This window comes from Sitodiplosis mosellana, unplaced genomic scaffold (assembly GCF_009176505.1).
Source record: "Sitodiplosis mosellana isolate CC-2019 unplaced genomic scaffold, AAFC_SMos_1.0 Smas_scaffold_18, whole genome shotgun sequence".
Lineage (NCBI taxonomy): Eukaryota > Metazoa > Arthropoda > Insecta > Diptera > Cecidomyiidae > Sitodiplosis > Sitodiplosis mosellana.
In genome coordinates, this window is record NW_022595260.1 from 1,132,520 (window position 1) to 1,160,460 (window position 27,941).

The following is a 27,941-nucleotide window of genomic DNA, read 5'->3' on the forward strand; positions in this document are numbered from 1 at the left end:
GGAATCCCGTATCTGCATCGAAACACGTTCAATCAATTCAATGAGACACTGTGTCGAACAATTCCGGTAGACCCCTTTCCGCATATATAAAATAATAAACATAAACTTCATGTTATACGTATTTACACTTAAAACTGAGAATAAGAAATTGGGATTGTATAAATGAAAAAAAAAAAACGGATAAAAATTACAAGAAGTAAAACTAGCAGTGTGATTTACTACAACTACTCCAGGGTGATTATTAGATTACGTTACAATCTGTCTTTTAAAAAACGGGAGCAAATGCAATAAATATTTCAACATCTTATGACATTTACATCTCTTTTCAATCCTGTCTAAAAGTTAGCATTGATGTTTATGCCTCCATAAAAATCATTATAAAAAGTATTCTAGGCTAATATTTCATTATATTATCTCATTGGAGCACCGGTTAAAATAAGGCAATAAATATGAATTGGTTGTTATGGCGATAAACTTGCGGTAATTCATGCGATTTGCATTTGATTTCTCTACTTTATTCGGCTGTTTTGTGTATGTGTGTGTGTATTTCGGTGGCCAGGATTGTGGTTATTTGAAATATGCCATGTGATCGATAAAATTGTTAAATTCATCTTGAAAAAAAAAAGGTTGGAAAAACCAAAAATCATGCAACTTTTTACTTCGGCTCTCAAAAATCGGCGTATTTCTTTTTTTCTCTTTTTTTCTTTCTTATTTTCAACATTTGCACGAAGTGCTTGAAATCATTGAACTTATGGGCCACAGATGAGTCATGATCTGTTGCAAGTGGCAGTTCGAATAAAAGATTCTTGCAAGTATATCTGTACTTTATTTTTAGTTTGTCGAGGGATGTTGGCTTTTTTTCTTTCTTCCAGAAAATGAAGCATTTGGAGAGAATTTGATAGAACGAATTCGTTCAATCGTTCCATATAACTTTTCATAACCTCAAACTATTTGTTGATTTGAGTTCAATGATCATTCGAACGATGTTGTGGATTTTGATTCAATGTTCAGCATTTTATTTATCGATTTGAATTTTGATTTGCATGTGACAAATGGAGGAATCTACACAAAGATTATTCCATCTGAAATGCAAGTGCATTAACATGAATCAATGAATTAAATAGTTATCTTTAGTACAATTCCATGAATAAAATTCCATTAATCAAAATGAACCACGGCTCAAATAACTTATCTTTACGGTAGTACACAAACAATGTTTTTTATAAATACATATATGTTGGTTGACAAACTCATGATTCATTTTCAAAAGATATCTAAATAATTTTCATTTGACTTGGGATTCTTATTTTTCGCTATGCATTTCAGCAATTATTCATTCAGTTTTATTTTCAAGTTTCCTGCTTCAAGCGAAAAAGGTAAGGGAATAAGTACCAATTTGTGAACGAATACATAATTTTTTTTTAAACGATTTTCTTCTGTTTGTGTTGATCATTTGAATTGGAAGAGACGATGAAATTGTTGACTATTGGGTTTTTTTTATAGTGAAATTATTTTTTCCATGCTTGGAGTACGATTTTGGTTTATCTTTTTCTATTGTTGATTGTTGAATTGAAAATTGTGAACAGATTTCTGTTTTGCTGGTATTTCATTGATGTTATATGAAAAATAGAATATGGTTTTTACGCAAATTATTGGGAGCTTGGTGGTGTTGCTTGTTGTTGCTGTTGTGGCGGCGCTTGTGATGGTGGACCTCCGCTTGGTGAGGAATCTTTAGCTGATCGTTGACTCTTTTTCGGCGCCGGTGGCGGATTAGTTGATAAGATCATAGCACGAATGCGACGCTGTGCCGACTGTTAATTGACAGGAAAAAAAGTGAGGTTAGTTAAATCGTTTTAAAGCACATATGATGACACTCTGAAAAAAAAAATCTATATATATATTTACCTGCACACTGAAGAAGGGTCCAATAATGTGAACGGTCGTTTCTTCTTCGGCTGGCAGAGCTCCGTGTTCTGGAAGTTTGATTATGCTACCAGTTACACGTTGCAATTCGCGAACGTTTTGACCACCTTTACCAATGATACGACCAACCTATCGAAACAAATTCAAGCAATTAGCAACTATTCTGATGATCAATTTTATATTCAAGGTTTTCAATAAATTTATATTTACCTGTGAGCTAGGTACAAGAATTTCAACTGTTAATCGCACATCGTCTGTGCCAGTGACGAAACCTTCTTCGCGCATTTTTTCAAAAATCAGGTACTGTGCCTTCCATTGAGCTTCCGGACTACCGATGATGGTGACTTTTCGTTCGGGTTGCTGTTCAATCGGTTTTTCAGCCTCGAGTGGAGCAATCTTAACTGATGACGATGAAAAACGGATGATATTGCGGATATGAGATCCCTTAGTACCAATGATAGCGCCAACAGCATTGTTTGGAATATACAAGTAAGTGGTTTCCTGAATATCATTTGCACCTGGTGGCAATCCAGCTGGCGGCTGGTAAATTGGATAACCAGATCCAGGATAAACACCACCACCACCACCAGCAGCACGGTTTGGCCCAAAGCCAATGCCATTTCCAGCGGTCGACATCATTGCCATTGGATGTAGTCCTGGGAACATTATACTTTGTGGTGCCATCGCTTGCAAATCGTTTTCGTAGCTTTGACGCAGTTTCGAGCTAATTTGATTTTCGGCTTTAGACATGCTGTCAATTGAGCCTTTGACCGTGATTATGCGTTCCAAATTGAAACTGTTAATGTCATTAATGGAGCTAACGGTAATTTTGGTATCAGTGTCTTGCATGATGCGTTTGATTGTGTTGCCACTCTTTCCGATGATGCGACCGATCAAGTTATTGTGAGCAAGGATTTTCAATACAATCTCACTCCTAAAAGCAATGAGTCAATGAACATTTCGTTTAAGAAATAAGTGGTCAAGCCACAACCTGTGGGTAGTTTTGGCCGTCGAACACTTTCGAACGCTTGTTCGACCGTTCGACATGATTAAAAAAAATCATTTTGTTCGTTGTTCGGTCCGAACAACATTCAATTTTTCAAAAGAACATTTTCGAACGAACGAACGAACAAAATAATATTTTTTTAATTACAAATGAACGTTCGAATCCAACACTACCTCTGGGCGAAAGAGTCGCCAGAACTCACCCTTTATTGGTATTAACAGCTTCTTGTTGCATCACTTCGAGAATGCGTTTGCAAGCATTTGTGCAGTTTTCGGGGTTGCCATAGATTGTAATTGCCTTTTCCAATGAGCCAACATTATCTTTTCTGTGCACGTCAACACGAGCACGGCTTTGCTGGGTAATTTGGCGAATAGTGCTACCCTGACGACCAATTATGGCTCCAACCATATCGCTCTGAACGAGCAAACGCAGTGGAAAATCGGTTTGACGGCCGGGTCCTCCACCTCCAGGCAGTGCTGGATATTGGCCACGGTTGCGAGGACCACGCCTTTGCTTCTCCAACGATTCTGCGTGAAGCTTTCCACCTTCGAACTCAACGCCATTTAATCCCGCAGCAGCTCTAAAATTCGAAAAAGAAAAGAACATTTCGAATTAATGTTTGTTGATTTTTCGTGTACGATTGTTTCAAAATAAGTTTATTAAAAAGTTAACTTAATCACAATGCCAAAAGATTGCCCTATTTAGAATTTGTACAAAAGATTTTGTTTTTGTTTTGAGGGGAAAAAGATCCGCGGCCAAAAAGTACCTTTGAGCTTGTTCGACTGTTTCATATGTAATGTGAACAGTTTGAGTGTTTGGATCCTTACTAGACACTGCGTCGCAATGTTCCACTTTACCGAAAGGTTTTAATAATGGTTCGATATCATCAAAGCGAGCATGAAGTGGAATGCCGCTAATAACAATTCTTGTTGAACTACTAACAAAAATAAAAAGAAAACGATCATACGAATAGAAAGGAAAAAGATGAATGAAACAAAAAAGAAAATGATGAAAATGGATGATTCCATTTATGCAACAGCAACAAAAAATTAAGCGGAAAGCAAAGGGATTATGCAAGTGCAATGAGAAAAAAAACGAGTCATTAGCGAATGAGAAATAAAATACATATGGTTTAGACTACAAGCCGAAATTTTGATTAGGATCCAAACACAAAAGCCACTCAACATTATTATTTTAAAGGCAAATACAAAATGAACAAACACATGGGTCTCCTCAAAGCGTCCACAAGTTAATGGCATGAGGTAAGTACCGTTATTAAATGAAAAAGAACTGCTTCAAGCCATTTTTAATGTATTTACTTAATACTTTTAGCACACATGTGTGATAAATTGCCGTCTGGCGATGCAGTCCATCGTAAAAAATAGAGAGAGAGAGAGATGAGGGGAGAGAAAGATACGAAAATTCGTCCAAGTTAAGATAGCAATGAACTTTGAGCAATATTATTCAAACTTGTAACTTCGCAAGTGGCCAGTACTCGTGAGCAAACCATTGACGAAGTGAAACGTTTATTCGATTGGATTGACCGTGATCCTAGATGGACCCCAGGTGGGTCCTAGGTCGGTCCTAGGTCGGTCCTAGGTCGGTCCTAGGTGGGTTCCAGGTGGGTCCTCTAGGTCGGACCCCTTGGGCTGGGTTCGGTAGGTTGGGCCCCCTTGACTTGGTACATTACCGCTAAGTTTGGGTGGGTTTGGGTGTTAGGTCCTCCCTGAGCCAAGTCGGTGGGGACTGGGGGTGCTCAGTTGGGTAAGTCGGGTAAGTCTGGTAAGTCGGGGAAGCCGGGGAAGTCGCAAAATGGGCACCCAAATCCATGAGGAATCGCCCCAAATTTGTGAGGAAACTGACCAAATTGATGGGGAATCGCCCTAAACTGGGTCCAACCCTGGCTAAGTCGGCTGGGTATAGGTGGAAGTCGGCGGGGAAGTCGGCGGGGAAGTCGATGGGGAAGTCGACGGGTAAGTCGGGACAGTCGTCTGGCCCGGCCCCAATCGTCTAGACCCACCCCGAAATTTCCCCGATTCCCCACTAATTTGCTACAATTTGCACCTAGTATACAATAGTATACAACTAGACTTACACAATGTAATGGACTTAGGCAAACCAAAAGACTTACAGAAACTAAAAAGACAAAGATGCACTGCTGTCAATTTCATGTGGAAATTGAATGATGAACCAAATGACAAGCGGGCAAGGCGCACTCGCTCATCAGACGAAATGCAGGTATGAGTGAAGGGAATTCGAAAAGAGTGGATTCACATTTAAAATTGCCAGAAGAATGCTATCATAAAGCAAAACATTTTTTAAAAACCTAATATGGTATTCTGTGAGTGCTGTAACACTATGTGATCGCCGCCGTTGATGCGGCTTTTGTAAATAATAATGACGATGATGATACCGAAGCAACACACTAACAAATACGACACACTAACCAAACGGCGACTAAGCAAATCGTAACATATATTGTCGGTGTGTGTGCATATATGAACCTCATTTCTTAGAAAAATTTGCGGTTTTATGGACCGACTGAACGAATAAACGATTAATGTGTAAGCGTAGCAAACGAGTAACACAAATACCTCTGTTTGGTGTGGTGTGGTTTTATTATTAATGAGAATTAATTCAGTATATAGTAATGCATAGCATTCTTCAAAGTTCAAAATAAGGAACAATGTTGTTTTAGTTTTATTTTGATTTTGGCGCAGTCACCGAAAATTAGAAATGCTTGCTACAAATCAACATATTTGCAACATAGTGTAAGGCCGACTTCCTTCGAAACGCATAAGACAAGTAGCGAATCATAAACAGAACAAAATGAAAAAATCTCATGTGAATGTACAGCAAATGTTATGTTAACGCAGTGTGTGTGGAATAAAGTTTAAACAACACACAAACGAAATCTCAATGTGTGTCCGCATATTCAATGATCGTTCATTTAGCTGCCGTATCAAATAAGTTAGTGAATTGCATTTCGATCGCATTCTTTTTAAGATCTGCTCTCGCACGTCTAGCGGCGGATTGCTACGCCGAACCCAGTCGAATCAAAACCATTCCGTCTCGATTCGATTCGACTCCGTTCCATTCTTCGTTTGCCTTCCACCAGTTTTGTTTTTTCTTTCCATTGTTGAATATACGCACACACACGCGCGCGATACTCTTACCGTTTGCGTATTAGTGGGGCAGCTAGAAGAAAATGAAGTACGCAGCACATTCCTTTGATAGTGCACTGGAGGAATTCCAAAGAATTGGACAACAACAAACAAGCGCTGGCTGCAACGAAACGATACAAAACCGAACTGATCGAAGGAAAACCGCTTACGGTCATCGTGTGATGTGATGATCGCACATTGTGCAAAAAAAGAGACACAACGTTCTTACGATACACGAGCGCATATAGTAGCTGTAGTACCGGTTTGAATATGAGTAAAAGTTCAACGTCATGACATGTTTTGTTAGTTGTTTCGTGTAGCTTGATGCCGATCTGGGATGGCTGGCTCAATTTAATGGTGCTGCCAACGGCCACGCTTAAATCGCGCATTCACTTCACAACAATTTGGCTGATGTGTTTACCACGGAGAGTGCCTCCTAATTCAATGTTATTAACTTTTGATTTCGACTTTGCGTATCTCTCGTATTTTTCGAGCTTGTTCTTCATCGCATCTTTTCGCGGCAAAAATACACATTGTGAATGGAATTTATGTGTAAGAGTTATCAGTGTGTTTCAAGCGGAGAGCATATTCCTTCATTGTTGTTGCGCACTGTTGTTGTTGTTGTTGTTGTTGTTGTTGATATTCTGTTTTATTTTCCCCATTTCGACATTCTTTCAGTTTCATTAGCCTTCTGTAAATGATTCACAATCTGGATTTTCGGGCACTGCGAAGATTTGAATTCGAATGCACTTTGCCTGCCAACACATCACATAATCGTGTGCACTCTGTGAAACTATTTGATATTTGTCGCCACGTTTTTTTCCGCCTTTTCTCTGTCACTCGACTGATCGTGGGTACTGTGTGCCGTTTTTTAATACGTTGAAATGGTTGGTGCGAGTGAGTGTCGGTTGAATTTATATTCATGTGTGCAATTATGTTTACCGATCGAATGAGTAAGTGAGTGAGCAAAATACACACACAAATATGTTGTGAATTCCACTCATAAAATGGAAGTTGTGCTGATGAAACGACACAAAAGTCGTATAGTTGCTGTCATTTTTTAGGAACCTTTTTGTTTGTGTCTGTTTATTTATACGCATTTATTTCTGGAAAGCCAATGATATATCCGTAGCCAATGAAATGTTGCAACAACTCAAAGATAGATAGTTGTATTTGCTTAGGAGTTTGATTGGCGTTCACTTGTTTGCACAGTATCTTTTTCCATATTCATCCGCCGACACTACACAATATATTCTCCAAGTTGTGTATGAAGGCATTTTTCCCTGCAATGAACGCACAACCGAGAGCAACCAAAAAAATGAAAAATTAAACAAGCTTGCACTCGATTGTTAGTTCGTTTTTGCAATTTTCTCATTCTCTTCTCAATTTGTTTTTGTAAGTCAAATATCAAACAGAGCAAGAGATCATTGCACCACAGTAATTTATAGCCAAACGCTGTGCCGAATTGATCCAAAGCACAATTTATGCAAAGACGAATGATCTCGGTTTCAAATTCTTTACTTATTTTTCATTCATGGTCCTAAGCGCCATGAGCCGTAATTTCATTGGAAGACTGTTTACAATGTTTTTTTTTTCTCAATAGAACACCGGACGTCAATATTACTATTATTAATAGTAATTTAATATACTAGCTATCTCTCCCAAGAACGAAAATTAATATGCCATCAATATTCGATTGATTATACATACTACGATTGAAATTCGTCGACAATGTAATGAAATATGTATAACAGAAATCGAAATGGCGAGCAAATACTTCCTTGCACTATCGGCTTGTATTTCTCAAACATCACAATTTCGAAATAATTTGAAATTTATCGTGACATGCACTCTAGTCGTGATGAACAATGCTGGAATGAAAACAGAGCATACATATTTTAACAACCCATATACGACTGCAGTGACACATCACATTATGGAGCAGCAAAAAACAGTGATAAACCGTGCGTGCTGCTTTGATACGTCCGGGCCGAAAGAAGGAGACAAAAACCGCGAGCAACAGCGCGACACTCGCATACTAAATATGGGATTAATGAAAAAAGAAAAATATATACATGTGTGTGTGTACAACTCGCACATAACTTCTCAAAAGCAACACATTTTCATCTTCAATGTATCTAGATTGTTTGAGTTGTATAGTACGAGGTAAATGCCCATCTATTTACTGTCGTCACATCTCTTGAAAATCGTCTCGTTACACATTACGATGACAAGAGAGAAAGAACGTATGTGGATGTATTGACGCGGCGCGCAGAGATACAATCATACTCGCGTTCTCGCATATAATCGTACCGACTGTAAATTATTCATGAATGAAATCATTTTCCACTGTTATTTTGAGTGAGAGAGAGAGAGAGCACCGGAAGTTGAATTGAACTGATAATCGTACGTACAATATGAATTTACGCATGAATTTTTATTACAAAATGTGTATCATATACACATGAAATTAATGAAAACAACATAGAAAAAAACGAGGAAAGAAGAAGAAGGAAAAAATACTAAAGAAATGAATAAATTACACACGAGCACACAATCACGCACAATGTCGAAGGAATTTGCCTCGAATTGTCGAGCAAAATGTGAAATTGTGTGAAAGACGGCACAATGAAGCGGTGATAAATGAACAATCATAGTAGTACAGCCGCCCGTTTATACTAGAAAATGTATTGGAACATTAAAATTTTGATTAGGATTTCGTTATAACGTGTGTGACAATTTGAGCTGTAGGTCAGAGTTTTCGCGCTCGCTGAAAACAAATTAGAATGCCGAGACTTTGAAAGAAAAAGTCGTACATTTGCACAGATTCAAAATTCGAATGAATGTCTTGTTGTTCTTTATCGTCGAGTACTTGTGTATTCTGCGAAAATACAAACAAAGTAATTAATGATCTCCGCAGAATAAATCACAGCTCGGCGAAAACAGCAACAGCAAGCCAAGCAGCAGCAGCAACAGCTCGAAAATCAAACGTTATTCTTGCATTCCAATACACAGAATGCAATGTTGCACTTACATGTGTAGACTCGACTCGTCTTTCGCGAAAGAATGTCTGTAACATTTTCCTGTATTCAATTGAGCCGTCTGCGCTTCCGAACACATTGACCAAATAAGTCTTAAAATGCCAGAAATAGATTTTAGTTATAAAACAGAAGAGAGAACAGAACACAAGCAAGATTTCCTCGAATGACATCACATTCCGCTTTATTTTGTTTCATTTTGGATTTGTGCATGAGCGCGCGAGTGTCCCGCGTGCGCCCAATCGACAATCGACAGAAAGAGAGAGAGAGAGAGAGAGGGAGGGAGGGGGGAGAGAAGGAGAATGAAATGAATGTGAGCCGCCTGCAATAAATGCGCACGTATATTCATAGATCGATTGGCTTGCACTTTTCGTGGATGCTGTTTGTGTGTCTGATGATGATGTGCCACTAGATGCTCAAGGTATATAATTATAACGTCATTTTTCTCTTTTTCTCTAGTCGTTGCTGTATATTTGTGGGTTTTGAGCTATTCATGAGTCGTGAACACTGGGTCCAGACACAGTGAGCTCTAAAAACGTCACATATTACTCGTCACTTGATTTTGTTAGACACCAACGTCTATTTTATTTCGCTTAACCATCGTCGAATTAATATCATCAGCAGGGCTGATTGACGAAGTCGCCGGCATCGCTGTAGTCGTCGATTTATGATGACAGACAAAAGCGGGAAAGAGCAATGATGGTGAAAAATTACACAGAACACACTTGACTTTATAACAAAGGGCCGGACAAACACAGGCGATTGGTATGCACTGAATACACTTTAAGTTTAGGAAATAGAAATGAAATTCGATCTCACCGATTATATGCCATCTTGTTTTAAACTGCTTCAACGGTACTCGTGATTAATAAGAATTCGTTTCGGTGGGATATGATTAGGCAATTGAATTGGTGAGTGCACTGTATTGTTACTCACTTTTCGCGGTAAATTCAATTATTTTGTACTCGTTTCTTTCTTTTTTTTTCATAAAAGAAGCTACTGATAAATGATGAGAATATGGTTTTGTATCACTCAAACCGTTATGTGTTTAAGAATTTTTTTTATTTTGCAAACTATCAACATAAATTAATAATAAAATGCTCATTGTAGCACAATAGTTCACATGTTCTGTTTGCTTGGTTTGTCACAGTGCACGTATGAAACATGAAACCGCTCACTTTTATTAAACCGTTTGCTAAAAATTATTTCGGAGTGAATTGGGTTTTCAATCTGTGAATTCTTGTTCTGGCTTCCTTTTTCATGCAAATGATGCAAAACTCACAGCATTCTGTTTGTATATATTTTTCTTATTATATTCTTCTGTTTTTGGTTCTGTGATTGATTTTGTCGTGGAGAACGAGTAAAAAACGAAATCAACGGAAAATATTTTATTGAGAACGAATGCAAGGACAAAATGAAAACGCCACACAATTCATTACACCGATGAAACCAAACTAATTTAATATTTCACCGTGAAATCGTGCACAGGCCAAAATGAGCAGCGCGCGTTCTCAGAGTTTCTCTCGAATGAAAATGTTTGCTCACACATTCAGCCATTGTGTGCGTATTTGTGAGGGAGAGAGAGCGAGAAACATGAAAAAGCGTAATTCGCAACTCGCAAAAATAAGGAAGAAATGATGATGAAAGCATAATATAGACAGAAACAGCAAATTTTGCCACAGAGATACGACGGAATAATGAGAGCACCAACACGAAAAAAACGCCGCATAGCTGAAGTAAGAGTGTGGTTACTTCGAGTGAAATGTAACGACAAACAATTTGCTCAATACACAGGAATACAAAAACAAAAATCAGGAACGATTGAACGAACGAACGAACGACCGAACGACCGAACGACCGACCGACCAAACGGACGACGACAACGATGAAGAAAAAATACAGCAACAGCACACCGAGAGTATTGGAAAAGAAAAAGAAAAAGAAACAACACACGAATGCACGAAAAAGAAAGGAAAGACGAAACCACACAGACAGACGCACGTTTTCTTGATTTGGGAGTAAAACGCCGCATTCTCTGCTCATACTCATTCTTATTCCAATACAAGCGAACCGTTCGTATTGTGCTCGGTGCGCGCTATGCACTCGGCTAATGTTTCTTTTTTCTTCTCTCTTTTCAATTGTTTTTAGTTTTGTGTCGATTTTCACGTTTCGATTCCAACTCAACTACACACGAACATCGATGAAATGCACCTACTTCGTGCTGCATCGCGCGTTCTCGCTCTGAAGCGCAGTTCGAAAACGCTCCAGGTCAATGTGGTAGACGAGAGCAAGCAATATTGTTGCCGGCTCACTTACTTCTTTTCATCTTTCTCTCTTTCTCGCTCGCAATTCTTGCGAAACGTTCTGTTCTGTGCGCTGTGTGTTTCTTTATTGTTTTACGAGCGACTCACTGTTATTTTTCGTACTTTGCAGTGAAATTATATACACAAACATGACACGAAGCATGAATATGGAGAGTTTAAGCAGAAGAATTTCTATATTCTTGTGTTTTTGTTTTTCGTCACACAATCTACGGTTTCTTCATGCTCTCGGTGTTCGGTTTGCTCTGAGTGCATTCGACATCGACTCGTGAGCACGAATAATTTTTTCTGCTATTGCTGTTACAGGTTTTAGCTTTGTTAATTATGATTCGTTATCATGGCCAAAACTAGCGAGCTTGAACATCGATACATTTCAACCGAAAATACCACCATCACTTGTCATTCCAATTTTCACATTCATCACATAAATTCAACTCGAGAAAAAATTGCGACTGTGTTGTTATTAGTGACTGTCGTTTTTTTGCTACCAAACCGTTTCAAATAAACATTTCCATGAATCATAAATATCAATCGAAAGATTATTTTATACCAGTCATTCAAAATTTCGCTTCCACCTGATGTATTTTGGAACGTGCATATTTGCATATTGAGTTTATCTTGAAAATGTGAGTATTCTTCATGGTAACAACTAAAACATGTAGAAGCTTGAGAAAACAATGTATTCCGAAGAACACTTCTTCTGGATTTGGTTCAAAGTTCCGTAGTAATTGGCACATTATTTTATTTTTATTGCTTCCAAATTTAAAATTCTTCGAAGAAACTCGAATTCTATTTGAAAACGAGAATCTCAATGAGATGACTATTTGTTCATTTTGACATGTTTGATTCAAACCGACACCGTGCATGTTGGTTAGAAGATGAGTTGAAACAATGGCTAAATCTAAAATAACAGACATCTGGGATATGCAAAATGCACTATTGTTACTCAGAAAAATGCTCTAAATTATGAAAAAAAAACATCTATTGGATTTGTTGTATGTAGGTGTTAAATGTGCTACCAAAATTATTTTTTAAGTAATTGTTTTACCTTGATGATGAAGGATCAAGTACAGGATGTTGCTGTCTATCTGTGGGCGGTTCAAATATTTGTTCACGATCTTCTTTGGAAAGTTCCAATTCAGCAAATTGATCCATATCAGCCATGTTTAATGTGATTTGTTTCTTATTTCTTCTTTTTTCAATTCAAAAGGAGTTACTTCAAACTTTTTTTTATTTAGATTTACTTTTGGTTTACTCAAAATAGTCGGTTTTCGATTTGTGTTTTCTTTGTTTTTCTCTAGATTTGTCTTCCTGGAGTAAGGAGTTCGAAATGCAATTTTTAAAAGTCAAAACTTTTTTCTGTGTGAACCAATTGTTTTCAACTTTCTTTTTTAAAGTCTTTTGATAGTAATTGACAAAACAGTTGATTTTTCGAAAAGTGTTTCGTTGAGAGAAAAAAACTTTTTGTTATCTTTCGTGTGTTTTTTGTTTGTTCCGAAACAATGAATTTATGTCTGTTGACTTTTGATGTGTCCAATTCACTTTGTTTTTGATTTGTTTTCAACTAGAATTTTTGGATGGAATAAAGAAAAAACATCACATGAAAATTAATGGTTTGTAAACGGGTTTTCTGTGTGTTGGTTTGCGATCTACAGGTAACATTAAATGCAAAAGTTTCTAATACCTAAAATCGAAAATTCAAAATGACAGCCGGCTACCGGCATGCTTCAACTACATATTTATTAAATATGCTAATATTGTCGTGAGTTGTTCGTTCGTTCTTCCACCAACCTAACCGAATTCGAGCCGACTCAATATTCTTACATGTTTTCCCTAAAAAATGTGGTCGCTAAAACGGTCTCGCTGCCACCTTCTAATAGCTGTTTTAACCAATTACACCAGAGTGCTCTACTTCTATAGCTGGCTGCCGAATACTTCGGATTCACATACACAAGCACACCGGTTGCTCTGTCATTCATTCACTACATGTTTTTTCGGTACACCAATAAATTCTCTTTCGATCTAAATATTGAATAGTTTAATTTGAATCCTGTTTTCCACACAACGAACAAACAAACAAAAAAAATTATGTTCAAGTCTTTTGTTTTTTTTTTCTTTGCTCTGTACATCATTCGCTCTACCCTTGTTGCACTCGCGGCACACACCGAATTTCATATTCAAACATATTCTTCCTAATTTTTCGGCAAAATAATCGCTATACATATATAGTTATATATATATATATATATTCTCCATTCACTGTACGAATACGAATACGACAATAACAACAACAACAAAAACAAAACTCCTAAATTCATAGAAAAAGAACCTACGAATTGAATGAAAAGAAACAGAGAAAAAAGAATTACCAGCTATTCTCATTCAACAACATAAATATGAATTAAAGTTCCTCGGAACACAAACAAATTATGTCAGTGTATATGCTTCGTGCGCTCCGCTTCGAAAAACTATTCGTACACATTTGATTTTTGATTGAATTTTGCTTTAATTTTAGTTTTTCGGCAAATTTTAGTCTATATTGTGATTCGACCAATTTTCTTCTTATTTTCTTTAGGTTTTTAATGAAAAAAAAAATTGTGCCACAATTCACAAAAAACTCGTACACACTTTTAGCACGAAAATAAATTTGAAGACTTAAACGAAAATAAATTTACAAAAAAAATACGAAAAAAATTTCAAAAAAAAAATTCTAAAAAATTATCAAAAAACGGAAAGAATACGGCCGCAACGAGCAGCAGCACCGTTCTATTTCGTTTGAATTTTATTCATCAACTAAATTTGCTCGATCTCATACATTTTCGTTCAAGTCAGCAGCACACACAGAACCCGCTCGTTCTTCTCTCAAAAAATTTCTGTTCTCTTTCGTTCATTCTAGTCGCTTGATCGGTGTTAGCGAGAGCTTCTTTGGTTTGCTCAAGTCCGGATACATGTGTGTGCGTGTGAATTGAGCAGTGCTCGCATGTGAGCACACACACAGAGACACGCTCTTTCTCTCTTTCTCTTGTCTTTCTCTCTCAAGTGGTTCACAAATTTTTCATTGAACCATGAGATATTCTAACACAATTACATAATGCCTGCATGTATGCGTTACAAAGAAGTGGAAGCCAACGTTCAAGAAATACGAGACAAAAAAATAAGATGTGTGTAAAATCTACGGAATAGTTCATTATGTTCATCATGCTATGCCAGCAGCAGCAGAAGCAACGGCGGTGCGGCAGCAATACAGCTTGATACATCGAATCCGTTTCGAAAATGAAAACTAACAACTGATCGGAATTGTTTCCATGCTCTTGCTGTCAATGGCGCGGAATATGAAAAAAAAAACTACACAGCACATCAAGCAACAGAAGTATTGGTTGGATTTTTTTCGACTATACAAACTTCAATGTGCCCGAAGAGTGCACACAAATCTATTGCGTGCGATGAAGACAAATAGATCTGAAATGTACACGAGGTATTAGGTAAAGTATATCTGTAGAATTGACGAGCAAGAGCAGTGAGTGAGAGCGCACAACGTGCGTGCAGCAGCACAGCGGCACAAACATTGTTAGAAAACCTTGTAAGTGCCGAAAAAGATTTTTAGAAGGCAAACGCCAGATATATACCCAATACGAAGCACGTTAAATGGATGCCTATGTGTTTCATATATTAGTTCTTACTTTTTCGTCTACTTTTGACTGAATTTCGGTGCTGCTGCTTTTTCTGCTGCTTTTTTCTTCTTGCCATTCATTTGTGTATGCATAAGCATATGCGAGTGTATAGTGCGAATTTCGGCAACGCTATGGATTTTTCGTGTGTATGTTTCCTGTTGCTGGTTAATGTGTGTTGATATAGTTTTTATGAGGATTTTTCGATTGTGTTGCTAAGAAAATATTGGCGTACCTCACCGAAGCAGGATTGTTATTGATTCTTTCGGTTCACTTCTTTTACGCTTAGTATGTCTCGTTTCGCATATAACGTTTGATTGTCTAACATTTTAAGCCATGCAGAGAGGGAGAGAGCGGCAGATGGATTAAGTTGTGCTTCTCACTTCGAAATGATTAGAGGCGACCCTACCGAACATTACAATTATAATCAAATCAATCGCTGGTTCAGCAATATATTCGGGCATATATCGCGAGTGCAAATTTATCCATCTCGATCGGTGAGCGGCAATTGAAATGTCTCAATTCATCGCTTGCTCACGTCCGTTTGCTTGTTCACTTTGGATAATTGGGCTTTTCGAGACTCGGATCATGAATTTTTGTTGAAGGAAAGTAAACATCACAGAAGAAGATCTCTCAAACTTAATGTTCCTCAAACAATAATATAACTTGAAGAAAAGAACAAGGATCAAGAGACAAAATCGACATCGTCACGAAGCGCGGGAACTTGTGTATTGGCTGAATATCAGAGTTGCCGATGTATAGAATTTTTTATTCAACAAAAATTAAATAATGAAATGCTAAATAGAAAAGAATAGTTTATGGAATGAAAAAGTCTGCACACTTTTCTTCAGTCATCGCATCCACGATATAGAAACAGAGCGCTTATTTCTTATTTCATTGTTGATTGAATTTTAAATCTACTCAGAGGCTTCCCCTTTGCCAATATCAAAGGAAATGCTCCGAATGAAAAAGATCCTTCCACAAAAAATTGTGAGTGATCTAATGCTTGAATGACAAAAAAAAACAACAACGAATTGAAAAAAACAGGCCCTTGTAACCAAGACATAACACCATGATTTCACGAATTATTTTTGCGAACCCATTATTCGCTCGCTTTTTTGTGATATGCTTTCATACGTTAGAAACATGAACAGCTTCCCGCTTGTAGTGGTTGATGAAAAGAATTAGTTTTTCTATTGTCTATTTTTCTACATCGTCGTCTACTATGATATGTCTTCGTTTGAAGTAGCTAATATTTATACCATAAAATCAAATGTATGAGTTCTTAAGCACCATTGTTTCCAAGATCCTCAGGCAAACAGTATCCTTTTCGCCATGGAAACAACCGAGTTTTCCATTTTTTGGCTGGCGAAAATTGTGTTGGTGGCACAATCTAACATATATATACACAATCACCGCGCAACACGTTGCATTTGGCTTTCATCCAAAATGTCATATCAACACCGACCGGGCCGGAATGGAAGGGAAAGTGTTGTGCGTGGATGAAAATGAAAATGGCGCGCGTGTGGCATTGACCATGTTCATTTCAGTTTTTTGTTTCTATGAAAGCGAATAAAAAGCATTGTTTTTGGAAAAGGATACATGATCTTGTATGTTGCCGATTGATTCTGCCCATCTCATTCATTTGTTCAGCCAAAGTGAAAGCGTTTGACTTGTGCTGGTGTCAACGCACATGCGCAAAACCCCATTCGCAGGATGTGCGCTGTTTTTTCCCTACTTTCATTCATGCAAATGTTCAAATTTTAATGTGCTCAATGAAAAATCACCACGAATTGAAGATGTGTTATAGTAATAGAATGGAACTGCCCCGTTCAATGGAAAAATGATGTCATTGGGTCCGTATAGCTTTTAATTATTTTCAGTGTACACAATTCGTCTTGTCTGGATACCAAATCTCAAATATTAGACCTTAGAAGCATTCATGCGGATGTTTTGCGATGCAAACGAAGCGTCATTTATATGGCACAATACAAACGCCGGCACACACTCTATTCCGCATGTAATTCACATTCATAATCATTAAAATTAAAAACACACTTTTTTCGCAAAACCATTTCACAGGCGAAGCGGCGACAAGGGCAGCTAAATTATGCAATGAAATTCATAAATTACATATAATAAGCTATAGGTAATTTGGATTGAAGCATAAACGTTGTAATAGTGCGTGATTCGTGTAATAGTTAAAAAAAAATATCGATTGATTTATTGTTTGAGCTAGCGAATTCATGAAATGGAAGCAAACCACAATAAGAAGCCATAAGATTGAGTGTTGAAACATAGCAATAAAATAAACACAATGCACACAGCGTTTGTCATTTGTGAGTTTTTCAGGGTTGAAGCGAATGCATTGAAACACAACATTCCAAATCAAAAAGCTGAAAATGACAGATGTACCTAACGAAAGGCGAAGAACCAAAGAAATGACTGCTTCATCACGTTTCGTCCTTCTTTCGGTTTGCATGAATACCAACCAATCCAAATATTTTATTCTTTTCTCTCTATACATTAAAATGGAACTATTTTCTGTATTTGTATATATTCCATGAGTAGGCAATTTACGGTTTGACATAGAATTAAGTAATTGCAATTGATGAGTTTTTCTCTTCTTGAATATATGATACTCATTTTATGTATCTATAATGGTTTCCATGAACCCGATAACCAATACATAGTCATGATAAATTACGATGTTCCAAAGCAAGCACACATACACTTCTTTCATAGCACACAGTTTACTTATTCTACGATATGCAAAATCCCGTAAAAGAAGATTTAAGTCGGTGGGAAACCATTTCGAGAAAATTCGATGCTTCTAAAACCCCCGTGCTTTTTCAATGCACGGCTACACAAACAAGCCATTCAACTCATCTTGGAAACCAAACAATCCTATAACTTCCACCAAATTCTGAGTACTAATTCATAAATTTTCCGATTTAATCAAAATACGTGATACAGTTACACTATGCAAAATGAAACGGAACATTTCAATAACTTTCAACGTTCAGGAAAATGCCAAACACTTACAAAAAAGCACGCCAAATTCGGTGTATATGCTCAAATCGTTGTCGTTTGAATCAAATAATTGATTTGCTTTTGAAATATTGGGACTAACACAAAATCAAATAAAAAAATGACTTTTCGCGCAAAATTGACAAATTTTGATTTCGAAAATGGTTAATTTTGAACTGAAATTAAAACAGAAAAACTGGTTAGACGGTATGAATTTTGATCCGAAAAGAAACAATATGGCCGTATAATATCGGTTTTAAAATTTTATGGTGTTGTGTACTCGAACACACATTTGTCGAACATACCGAGAGGGAGAGAGAGAGAGTCAATGGTTGGGAAAAAAATCGTATTGATCCTAGATGTGAACGAATAGGGTATATGTTTTCCTATATAATTGCGAGATAGCCGAAAAGGGAATTACACTAACAACAGCCCGCAAATGACTTTCGGTGTTTCATGCTATCTCGCTTTCGCCTTCGTGCGGTTGATGTACGCATGATGCTAGAATGTAATGTGTGTGCATGTATGCGTGTGTACGTCGCTTTTGTTGGTGTGTGCGTGGTATGCTTTTTCCTTGTCGGTATATTTCTTCCGTCATATTATACACACCCCGGTTTTTTCGTTTCGATTTTTAAGGGGAGGAAGAATGTCTATGTATCGGCTCTATTCATGAGCACATATACAGCATATTGGCGCACCAAACATTAGAATCACCTTTCAAATTTCGGCTGCCAAAAAAGACTCTTCCTAAATAGCAGCGTGTTTCTACAGCTGTGTGACTCACTCTACCGAAGCGGCATACACTCTTTCCGAAGCAATTCCAGTTCGATACAAATGAACGAACCAACATTATTCGAACATTCGAATATAACCCAATGCGTATCGGTACACAATCCTTGAAAAGTGCGTTGATACTCATGTTCTTCGTCAATCTTTTCTCCGAAACGCATTTTTACTTCGGCACTGGATTGAGCGTTGCTTTGGCAGTAAAATTCGATTGAAAAATTCCAAGAATCTATTAGTTCAATGAATTACAAAATTTTGGTTGATGCGTTTGATTGCGGATAAATGTTTGCCAACAACTGCTGATTCATTTCATTCTGTGTCGATTAATTAGTTCGGCTACCAACTTTCATTCTGAACAGTTGCAATATGAGTCTGGCAGAATTGTGGCGGTCAAATTAACAACTACAAAACATTTTTTTAAAAAACTACCTAAACTATTCGTATTTAAAAAAACGCTAAATTCTTGTGACAACCAACTGCAAAAATTGACATGAACTGCTGATACTAGGTCAAAAAAAACCTTCGAAAAATTGTATTAGACATGAAATGAGCTAACTTTTATTCCATCGAATTCAATCGCGTGCGTGACAATAGTTTTCTCTTGATCTTTTAGTTTAAGCCAGAAACTCATCGCACTAAACATTGGTAAGGCCTCATTCACGGTGAAAATATAATGATGAGAAATTGATGGAGAAAAACATCCGTATAACAGTAAATAATGGAAATGAAGAAACGAATTTATTTTCTGACATGACTTCTGGCAGCGAATAAAAACAGACACCGCACACAATGCACATTTGGCTCTTGTTCTCCACACTCTTTGTGTTTGCACTCGAAATTTTGCAAATCAAATAAAAGGGAAACCAAAAAAACTGTTCTGTTTCCTTTTTCTTCTGCTTCTGCTTCATTTGCTGGCTTTTTCTGGCAGCGCAACTGTTTGCCGCAATTGTGAATAAAATCGAATAGCTTAACTGCTGTTGTTCTTTTGATCGCCGATTTTTCAATACGCAAAAAAACGGATCGAAGAATTTCCTATAAAAACAAATTCGGTTTTATGATGCTTACCTCGCGCACTGCGCACACAAAGGTAAACGAAGTGCATCGAATTTTCGACGAAAAATTCGAAACGACCAGAAGGAACCCGAAAAAAAGGAAACAGAATATTTGTTTGCATGTTCCACCTGTAAAGCAAGTTCTTTATCAAATTTTCATTTAAATAGAAATAAAACATTTAACGAAGCAGCGCGCAAAAATAAAATAAATTCGAACGTGGCCCACAATGTGGATAGAAAACAGAGGCAGAGAAATGTGAAAACGAAAGCACGAAAATGAAGAAGGTGCAACATACGCCCGATTGCGCGTTTGTTTTCTTTTTGTTGCTCAGTATTCTCTCTGTCTCTTTCTTTCGGCACTTTTTTGGCAATCGAATGGAACGTAATAAGTTCAACGCCATGCAAATGTGCACCAAATGTGAGGTTGTTCACCTTCATTCAGACCAAAAAAAATTTCCTCTCGCTCTTTTTCTCGAAATAATTTGTTTTGCATTGGCGTCCACAACAAAATGCTAATTACATGCGGATGCGTGCCACGCTACCATTCACGCCTTGCGAACCTAATAAAATAACGCCAAATTGCTATTACACCATTATTATAATCCCAATTGCATTCGAGCATACTGAGTTATCCTCTGTGTGCGAAACCCAAATGACACCGGATCAAATTACGAAGTTCCGTGGATTACGGACGAGTTGCTTCGAAATCGCTCATCCGATCGACAAATCAAAAAATAACGGAGGCAGAGTGACAAATTAATTGAAATAAGAGCGGCAATAAATAAAGTGATTAATTACAATTTGCATATATTGAGTTATTTCCGAAATATTTATAATCAGTCAAATGCATCTGTTCCTCTTATCAACTCGTTGTCCACTTGAAACGACAGCGACCGTCTGCTCGCTAAAATCTTAATTTGCTGACTGCTAAATGAAACAACACGGCAAGGCAAACCGCAAAAATGTGTACAAAGGATTTCCAAATAATTTAAAGTCATTATAATACTTCCATTCAATAATTTGAATTTTTCATGGATCAGCTGGTCAGCCATTAGTCGTGTGGCTCGCGACGCATATTTTGTTCAAAATTTTCGACATAAAAGTCTAACGGATTTCAGTCCGCAGTTGCCTTTATAATATTGTCAGTGAACATGTAACATCAATGTTTGAAGTGTAACACCATAAACAAGGGACTAACTGTTTCAGAGTACTAAATAGAAACGTTTCGGGATTTGACAGTAATTTCAATCGGGATCGAGACATGAACGTAACCCATCAAATGTAAACAAACGCAAAGAATTCTGATATTTGAATCGATGTCACTGCGCTTTTCACCGAAGAAATGTTAAAAATTGTTCCATTTCAAATTGCTGCTCGAATTAAAATTGCTTGTAAATGTGATAGCAATTGTGCTGTAGCTAAAGTGAAAATAGTTTTTACACCTTTCCGATGGCATCTGTGGTTGCATCGTGCGAGGTCACTTGAATCTATATTATTTTGGGGAAAGTTTGGTTCGACTAGTGCGGTTTTGTTTGCATTCAAATTCTCTTTCTTTCTTCGATACAGTTTGTTTTTGTCCAATGCTTCCAACGGTGATCCGCTGACTCTTCGGATGTTTATTTCGAACGAAAATTAGCAAAACACAGGTGCTACCCAAAATATCTTTTTTTTATATATATTTATACATACTTTTATTTTGTTTCGTTGGCATACGCTGAAATAATACAAATAATGGTCGAAAATCCGTAAACGATTCATTGTTTTAATGCCCCCAAATAAACGAAACTCATATGAACGATCGAAACCCCGAAAAAAGCGATCTGAGGTGCAGTCCAATTTCGCGAAAAGTGTACAATCCTCAGCTTTTTTTTGTTCATGCTGTAATATATATCGTGTCATGCGCCAAGTTCGATGCGTACGGAGCAGATGCATCGAATTGTCTGTATGCATAATGGTGTGTTTGGTTCGCTGCACGTGCTACGTCCAGTAAACTGTTCATTCGTGTTCACGAGCCAAAAAGTTAAATTCCAGTAAGCTCATAAATTTGGGCAAATTTAATGATATTTTATTGCATGTTCCTCTGGTTGTGTATTTTTTTCATCCTTTCCACTGCTCTCTTTCATTCGCTACGTGTTTATGCATCGTAAAATGTTCATTGATTTAAAATTCATGTGTTTATTTAGCTGCTTATGCATCATTTGCAGATAATGATTTCGATTATTTTTATAGTGCATTCGATATGCTCAGAACTCGTCAGTTTCTCCAAAACCGTGAAAATTATATGTGTTTGTGCACGAGACAAAGTACATACTTGTTTGTGATACATTTACGAATCGAATCCGATTTGAAATCACTCCACTCATGTGAAGTTCGATTTTATAGACCTTTATAATTAGGGAAATGACGAAAATGATCAATAATTACCACCGATCATTGATACTCAGCTTTCAATGAATATTGCTCGTCCGTTTTATAGGTCCATAAAAATTATTTATCAAGTCGAAATATTATTCATCACACGAAGAGATAACAAAACATATGGGCAATTGATGTATTGGAGCCTACTACTTGTTAAACTTGAATGCGATGCATAACAATCTGGGCATAGAAGCCAGGACACACACCAAAAGAAATTATAATATAAGAAACGCACATTTTAACCTTAACAATGGCCTGAAAAATGAATGTCAGCTGCAATTTATGTTTCAATGTTTCGTGTGTTCGATGTGTGTTTTTTTTTTGGTTGGACAAAGCCCAAAATACAGCAGCAGCAACAACATCTAATAACAAAAGACATGGCAAATGAAACAGCCATTCGGCAAGGTTTTAACGAGATACAAAAATTAAAATGAAAAATATAATCATAATTTCATAAAGAGAAAAAAAAACTGCACACAGTTAGTATGTTCAGTTTACATGACGTTTTCAGACGCGCATTTCTACGCAGAAACAAACTTACTAATCTGCCGAGCAATAAAATAATTCCTCATTCACCAGCCGAATTGAATGGGGTTTGTGAATGTTTGAGTGTGTACTTTTACCAAAACGAAAGGAAAAGAGAGCGCATTGGGAACATATTCACTGTTCAGCAAACAGCAGGTGTTTGCGCGAATTTCACAAACGTATGAAAACTTTTCCTCTTTCTCGCCATTGCGATATGAACGGTCAAAATTCAAAATTCAAATACTTGGTGATTTCTCAGCCGAAATTTTTTTGATGGGAAATGACTTGAGGCAAGTGCTCAGTTTCAATAGTTAGTTAAATATAATACTTTATGTAAACATGACGAGTTATCATGTTCGTGTATAATTTTTTGTATTTTGCCAGAGCAGTCGCAGCAATGTAATTAATAGAAATGAGGGATAAATAATGCCCTAAAACTAAATCATCTTCCATTTGATGGAACCTTGAAGCTGTTGAAAATCAGAATTATAGATATTTGATCGATTTGAATACACACTATCCAGACGGTTACGATTGGAGAGAATCTGTCATTTAAATCTGTTGTTTCATTGCCATGAACAACTTGCGATCAACGGTTATGAAATCAATGCATCCTTCAGAAATATGGTGCACTCGACATATGACGTACCATATATTGTACACCAACCAAACTCCACACAACGAAACACTCTTTCTCGTTCGAACGCGTGGTAGTGTTATTCGGCACTCTTTTCATTTCTACTTTTATACAGCGCAGAATATTTTTTATTTCGTTGCTGCTTCATGTTGAGTACGTACCGAGACAAAAGTGTATGCCTTCTATAGGTTATACTAAATGACACATGCACAATGTGCAGAAACGTGCAAAGAGAATGACGATAAAAAGGTTTTGGCTCGAGCCAAAAATAAATTATTAAACCCTTTCAATGTGCAAGATGTGTGAGTACTGAGATGCGGTGTCGTTTGCCACAAGAATGTCCAAGCCCATACAACCGATATTGTCAGTAGTTTTGGTATTTACACAAGAATGTAATGCGAGAGCTCCGCAATTATTTATCTCTGCTGTGGAAGAAAGCAGCAATCAACAAGCCAAATATATCGCCAAAAGTAACGGGGATGAAATGCACATTTTCAAGTATTTCACATCGTCTTGACTCTTGTTTATGTCAAACACCGATCATTTTCATGGATAAAAATGAAATGGATGCAGTTGTATTGTATGCGTATCAGTCAATTCAATTCCATTCATTTCATTGTATTCGGTTAGTATTCACTTTTGACGAGTGATCGATATCTTTGTGCGGCGTGTTAGCTTTTCAGCCGAAATTACATGAGATAAATATGATTAAAGATATTGAAAACTAATTATGTTATTTTTGCTTAAAAACTAGAGCTCAATCGGTACTTTATGGAATAGCCAATGAAACCATTGAGTGTATTTTGAATTAGTGAAATACTGAGCAAGGAGCTCTAAATGTGCAAACGAAATATCATGTCATAAGTGAAGCTTAACAAGTTTTTCGTACACAAGTTTCAAAGCAATAAAAATTTGCATATTAAATTCATACCTGAATCTGCTTGATTGATGAGGGTCGCTATAATTTGGTCCGTAGTAGTAAGCTAGAAATATTTGAGAAAAAAAACAATGATTTTTATAGATTTTTGTGCATGCGATTTTCTTGCGAAGAACGAATTTTCTGGAATCATATTTATATTGTATGTATTTATGTATGTTTGTGTGTAAAAGTAAGTTTTGGATGTTAGCTTAGGCGTCTTCTTGTGAAATTCAAATGAATCGATTTGGGTCTCGTTCCCGAAATTTTAACCAAATTTTACTGACTGGTGGAAAGCTTTGCATGACCATGTGCAAATTTGACAAAAGAATTAAGTCATAAGCATTTAACATTATGCCACCCCTTCGTCAGTTCGAATCAACTTCATTAAATGAATCAAATTTGTTCGTAGGAAATTTTTTTGCGAGGATCGTTTCGTCTCTTTTGCGCCAATTGCGCGATGCACAAGCATGTGATACTGATGAATCGGTTTGAATGCGGAAAAGAAACAACAATAAGTTTGGCGCAAACCGGTGATTCAGTTTGCTGCAGAGCAGACAGAGACGACACGTGCACGGCGACGAGGCAATACGAGTGGATACAATATACACGATTACGCTGAACGTATAAGCGATAGTGTGTACACACACGCACCGCCGCCGCTGTCCAACGAACCAAAATTTTGATTATGATCATTAACACTTTGATGAATCACACACACAGACACACGCATTAGAAAAATATCATCATCATAATGATGATTTTGATGATGATGATGACACATGCCGCAAATTTTCTTGTTGTCAACCGACTGAATTTAGCCCATTTTCGAAAGAAACAAAAATTATTAACTTCACAATGAAGCCTGGATCATGTCTGTGCCTATGGTGATATTGTGTTCTTTCTTCATCAGATAATTTTCGTGGAATTTTCGAATGAAAAATAAACTCAATGGAAATGTCTCGAGCCGAAACCATGAGACTATGTGTTCCCCTTCAATCGCATTCGATGACTACGGTGACTACGCGCCGTACGTAAATCATTAATGTCCACACATGATTCTCCTACATGAACTGACAGCATTCGTATCGACTCCCTCAACTTCTCCTATTGTTGCCGATCTTCGATCGGTCATATACGGCAATGAACAAAAGACACGGTTCGTGTAACATTCGTTGCGGCATCGTGAATAGTCTCGAATGCCAATCACACTCGGCAACGTAGCTCGGCGATGCATGAAAGTGATGAAGCAAACACCGTTTGAGGGGGCATGAACGAGATGAATGAATCGACAATGACTGTGTCCCTCTTAGTCGCAACACAACGAAATCGTGCTTGTATATTATCGCGAACGAAGCGGTTTCCATGTATAAAATTGACTGACTGACTGACTGGCCGCACGATGTGGAATACTAATGCGTATTTGGATTCGGTTACACATCTCATTTGGACTGACGAGAAGATTCATTGAAACACATTTAAAGGCGAAAAATGCCGTCAGCGCGTCATCGTCGTCACTACGATACACATATTCAAATTTTAAATGTCATCATGGAGTAAGTGTATGAAAAAGAATTTTTTTTCATTGCGGCCCCGTTCGTTCACTTAATGAAATGATAATAGTAAAAGTGTTTATGGCGTATTTTGGTTTACATTCAGACCGAAATAAATTCCAAAACGAAATCGAAATAGCAATTGATAAGTCCGTAGATGAAATTCCAATAATGAAATGACGAACATGCGAGAGCCAATCGAAGAAACCTTTTTTTGTCTCTCATTTCAGAAGTGAAAAAAAACGAAGCATTCTCAATCACTTCAGCGGTTCAGAGTGCCGTCGTCACTTACTACCTCAAAGTATATATAATGCCAAAATGTGGTCACAACTTGATCAATTTGACCTTGAGTGATTTTTTTCTGCTTACATTTTTTGAAACTGCACAATATACTTAACCTTTACTTTTTACCTTAATAATTGTCAGAGCCAAGATATTATCGCTTTGATTCGGACTTGAGCTCGCACCGAGAAATTGATTGCTGAACCGATAGTGGTCCGAAGTTTGCTTTACTCATAGACATTTTTCGTTTCATAAAACATCCTACAAGTCTAGGATAGACGAAATCTTGACGTAAACATCGATCATTTAAAATATGGATAGAATAGAGTTAGCGATAAGCAGTTGCTAGAGGAGAAATGCTGTGAGCAAAAAAACGACCTAAGAAGCAAAAACTATTGGTTAGTTACGCCACAATAACTTTATTAGATTCTACGTGATCTCTTTCGCTCCAATGTTTCCACTGAACAAACAACGGAGTCGTTTTGCTTTTTGCGTACTCGCTCAAAATGAGTTCACCAAATGATTTCACGTTAAATACTATAGGCATTTTCTGCCGTAAATCAATGGAAGCCCGTGCGCATATTGAGTGCACAGTTCTAGTTTGCAAAATCCAAATTGCAACGTTACAACCGACCAAATGACCACCAAAATGACAAAACTCGAACGAACAACGAACAATACACAACAAAAGTTCCATCTTTGATCCAATTATTCGCAATAATAATTATTTCTCCATATTCCATTTTCCTTTGTGCAATGATAATCTTTGTCCACAACGTCACACACACTCAATGATATATGCCACCAAATGGCATGAAAAATAAAAAGAAATAATCCCAATAGCTGCTATATGGCTTGACGTACCTGTTGCACCATTTTCCACATTCATTATGAATCTACCGAATTTCTTTCTTTAATTTGATTGCAAATTAACCAAAATATAAATATGTATATGAAATGACAAGTGTTCAGACGCCGAAACTCTTCTTTTCGTACTATTTTTCAATTGAACAGTTCTCACACTGACTTTGCAGCTCACTCGAAATTGCCACACTAATTCACTTTTTCGATACAGCAAAAATGTTCCTTTTTCGTTTTTCTGCTTCTACTGCCAGCGTTAACAATATTGAATCAACTGCATAAAATCGCAAGCGAATTTTATTTCAATTCCAAGAATTATTTTGAGTTATTCAACAAAAAGCCAATGACAAGAAATTTACTTTTTTTTTCAACAACTCGTTGAACTCAAATGTTAAAAATATGTGACGGAGAGAATTTTATCCGGTGTTTTTGATTTCAAAAAATTTTGCCGACTGTTTCACGTTTTTTTACTTGTTCGTTCTCAATTCATATCAATTTATTAATGCCCACTGTTAGTGACTTGCCCCACTGTCGCTGACATTTTTTGCTGTTCGGTTTCGTTTCGTTCGCGTAATATGTGCCTGTTTCAAGAATCTTTGAGTGTTCGTCGACAATATGCTGCTGTAGATGTGTGTGCTGATTTTTTTCTCTTCACATTTATTTTTTTTCTGTTCATCGCACTGTCGGTTGGTTGTTAATCGACGCGCATTAGTTCTCTCTTCCCGTGGCCTGGCGTTCGCTTATCGTATTCACTATATCAT

General features: G+C 37.1%; 1 protein-coding gene across 16 annotated transcripts; it reads right to left on the reverse strand.

The window, feature by feature from the left end:
- Positions 1 to 993: 993 nt before the first annotated feature.
- LOC129568425 (insulin-like growth factor 2 mRNA-binding protein 3) lies at positions 994 to 27,885 on the reverse strand. Of its 16 annotated transcripts, none has more exons than XM_055446265.1 (7): positions 27,184 to 27,857; positions 24,500 to 24,551; positions 3,696 to 3,863; positions 3,132 to 3,509; positions 2,134 to 2,857; positions 1,906 to 2,052; positions 994 to 1,811 (listed from the first exon to the last, which is right to left on the reverse strand). In XM_055446265.1, exons 1-7 carry the CDS (start codon positions 27,206 to 27,208, stop codon positions 1,650 to 1,652), a joined length of 1,656 nt encoding a protein of 551 aa, XP_055302240.1. In that variant the 5' UTR covers positions 27,209 to 27,857; the 3' UTR covers positions 994 to 1,649. The 16 variants fall into 16 exon arrangements, with proteins under 16 accessions (XP_055302240.1, XP_055302239.1, XP_055302233.1 ...); XM_055446264.1 differs by having other exon boundaries at positions 3,696 to 3,866; positions 27,184 to 27,670; XM_055446258.1 differs by lacking the exon at positions 27,184 to 27,857 and adding an exon at positions 12,501 to 13,016 and having other exon boundaries at positions 3,696 to 3,866; positions 24,500 to 24,546.
- Positions 27,886 to 27,941: the final 56 nt, after the last annotated feature.

What these genes read in the sequence shown, in the direction of transcription:
- LOC129568425 (XM_055446258.1), bottom strand. Translation starts at nt 12,616, where the DNA reads ATGGCTGATATGGATCAATTTGCTGAATTGGAACTTTCCAAAGAAGAT. An exon ending in ACAGTCGAACAAGCTCAAAG is followed by an intron (nt 3,510 to 3,695) that starts GTACTTTTTGGC and finishes TTCGAATTTTAG; the next exon opens with AGCTGCTGCGGGATTAAATG. An exon ending in TTCTTGTACCTAGCTCACAG is followed by an intron (nt 2,053 to 2,133) that starts GTAAATATAAAT and finishes TTGTTTCGATAG; the next exon opens with GTTGGTCGTATCATTGGTAA.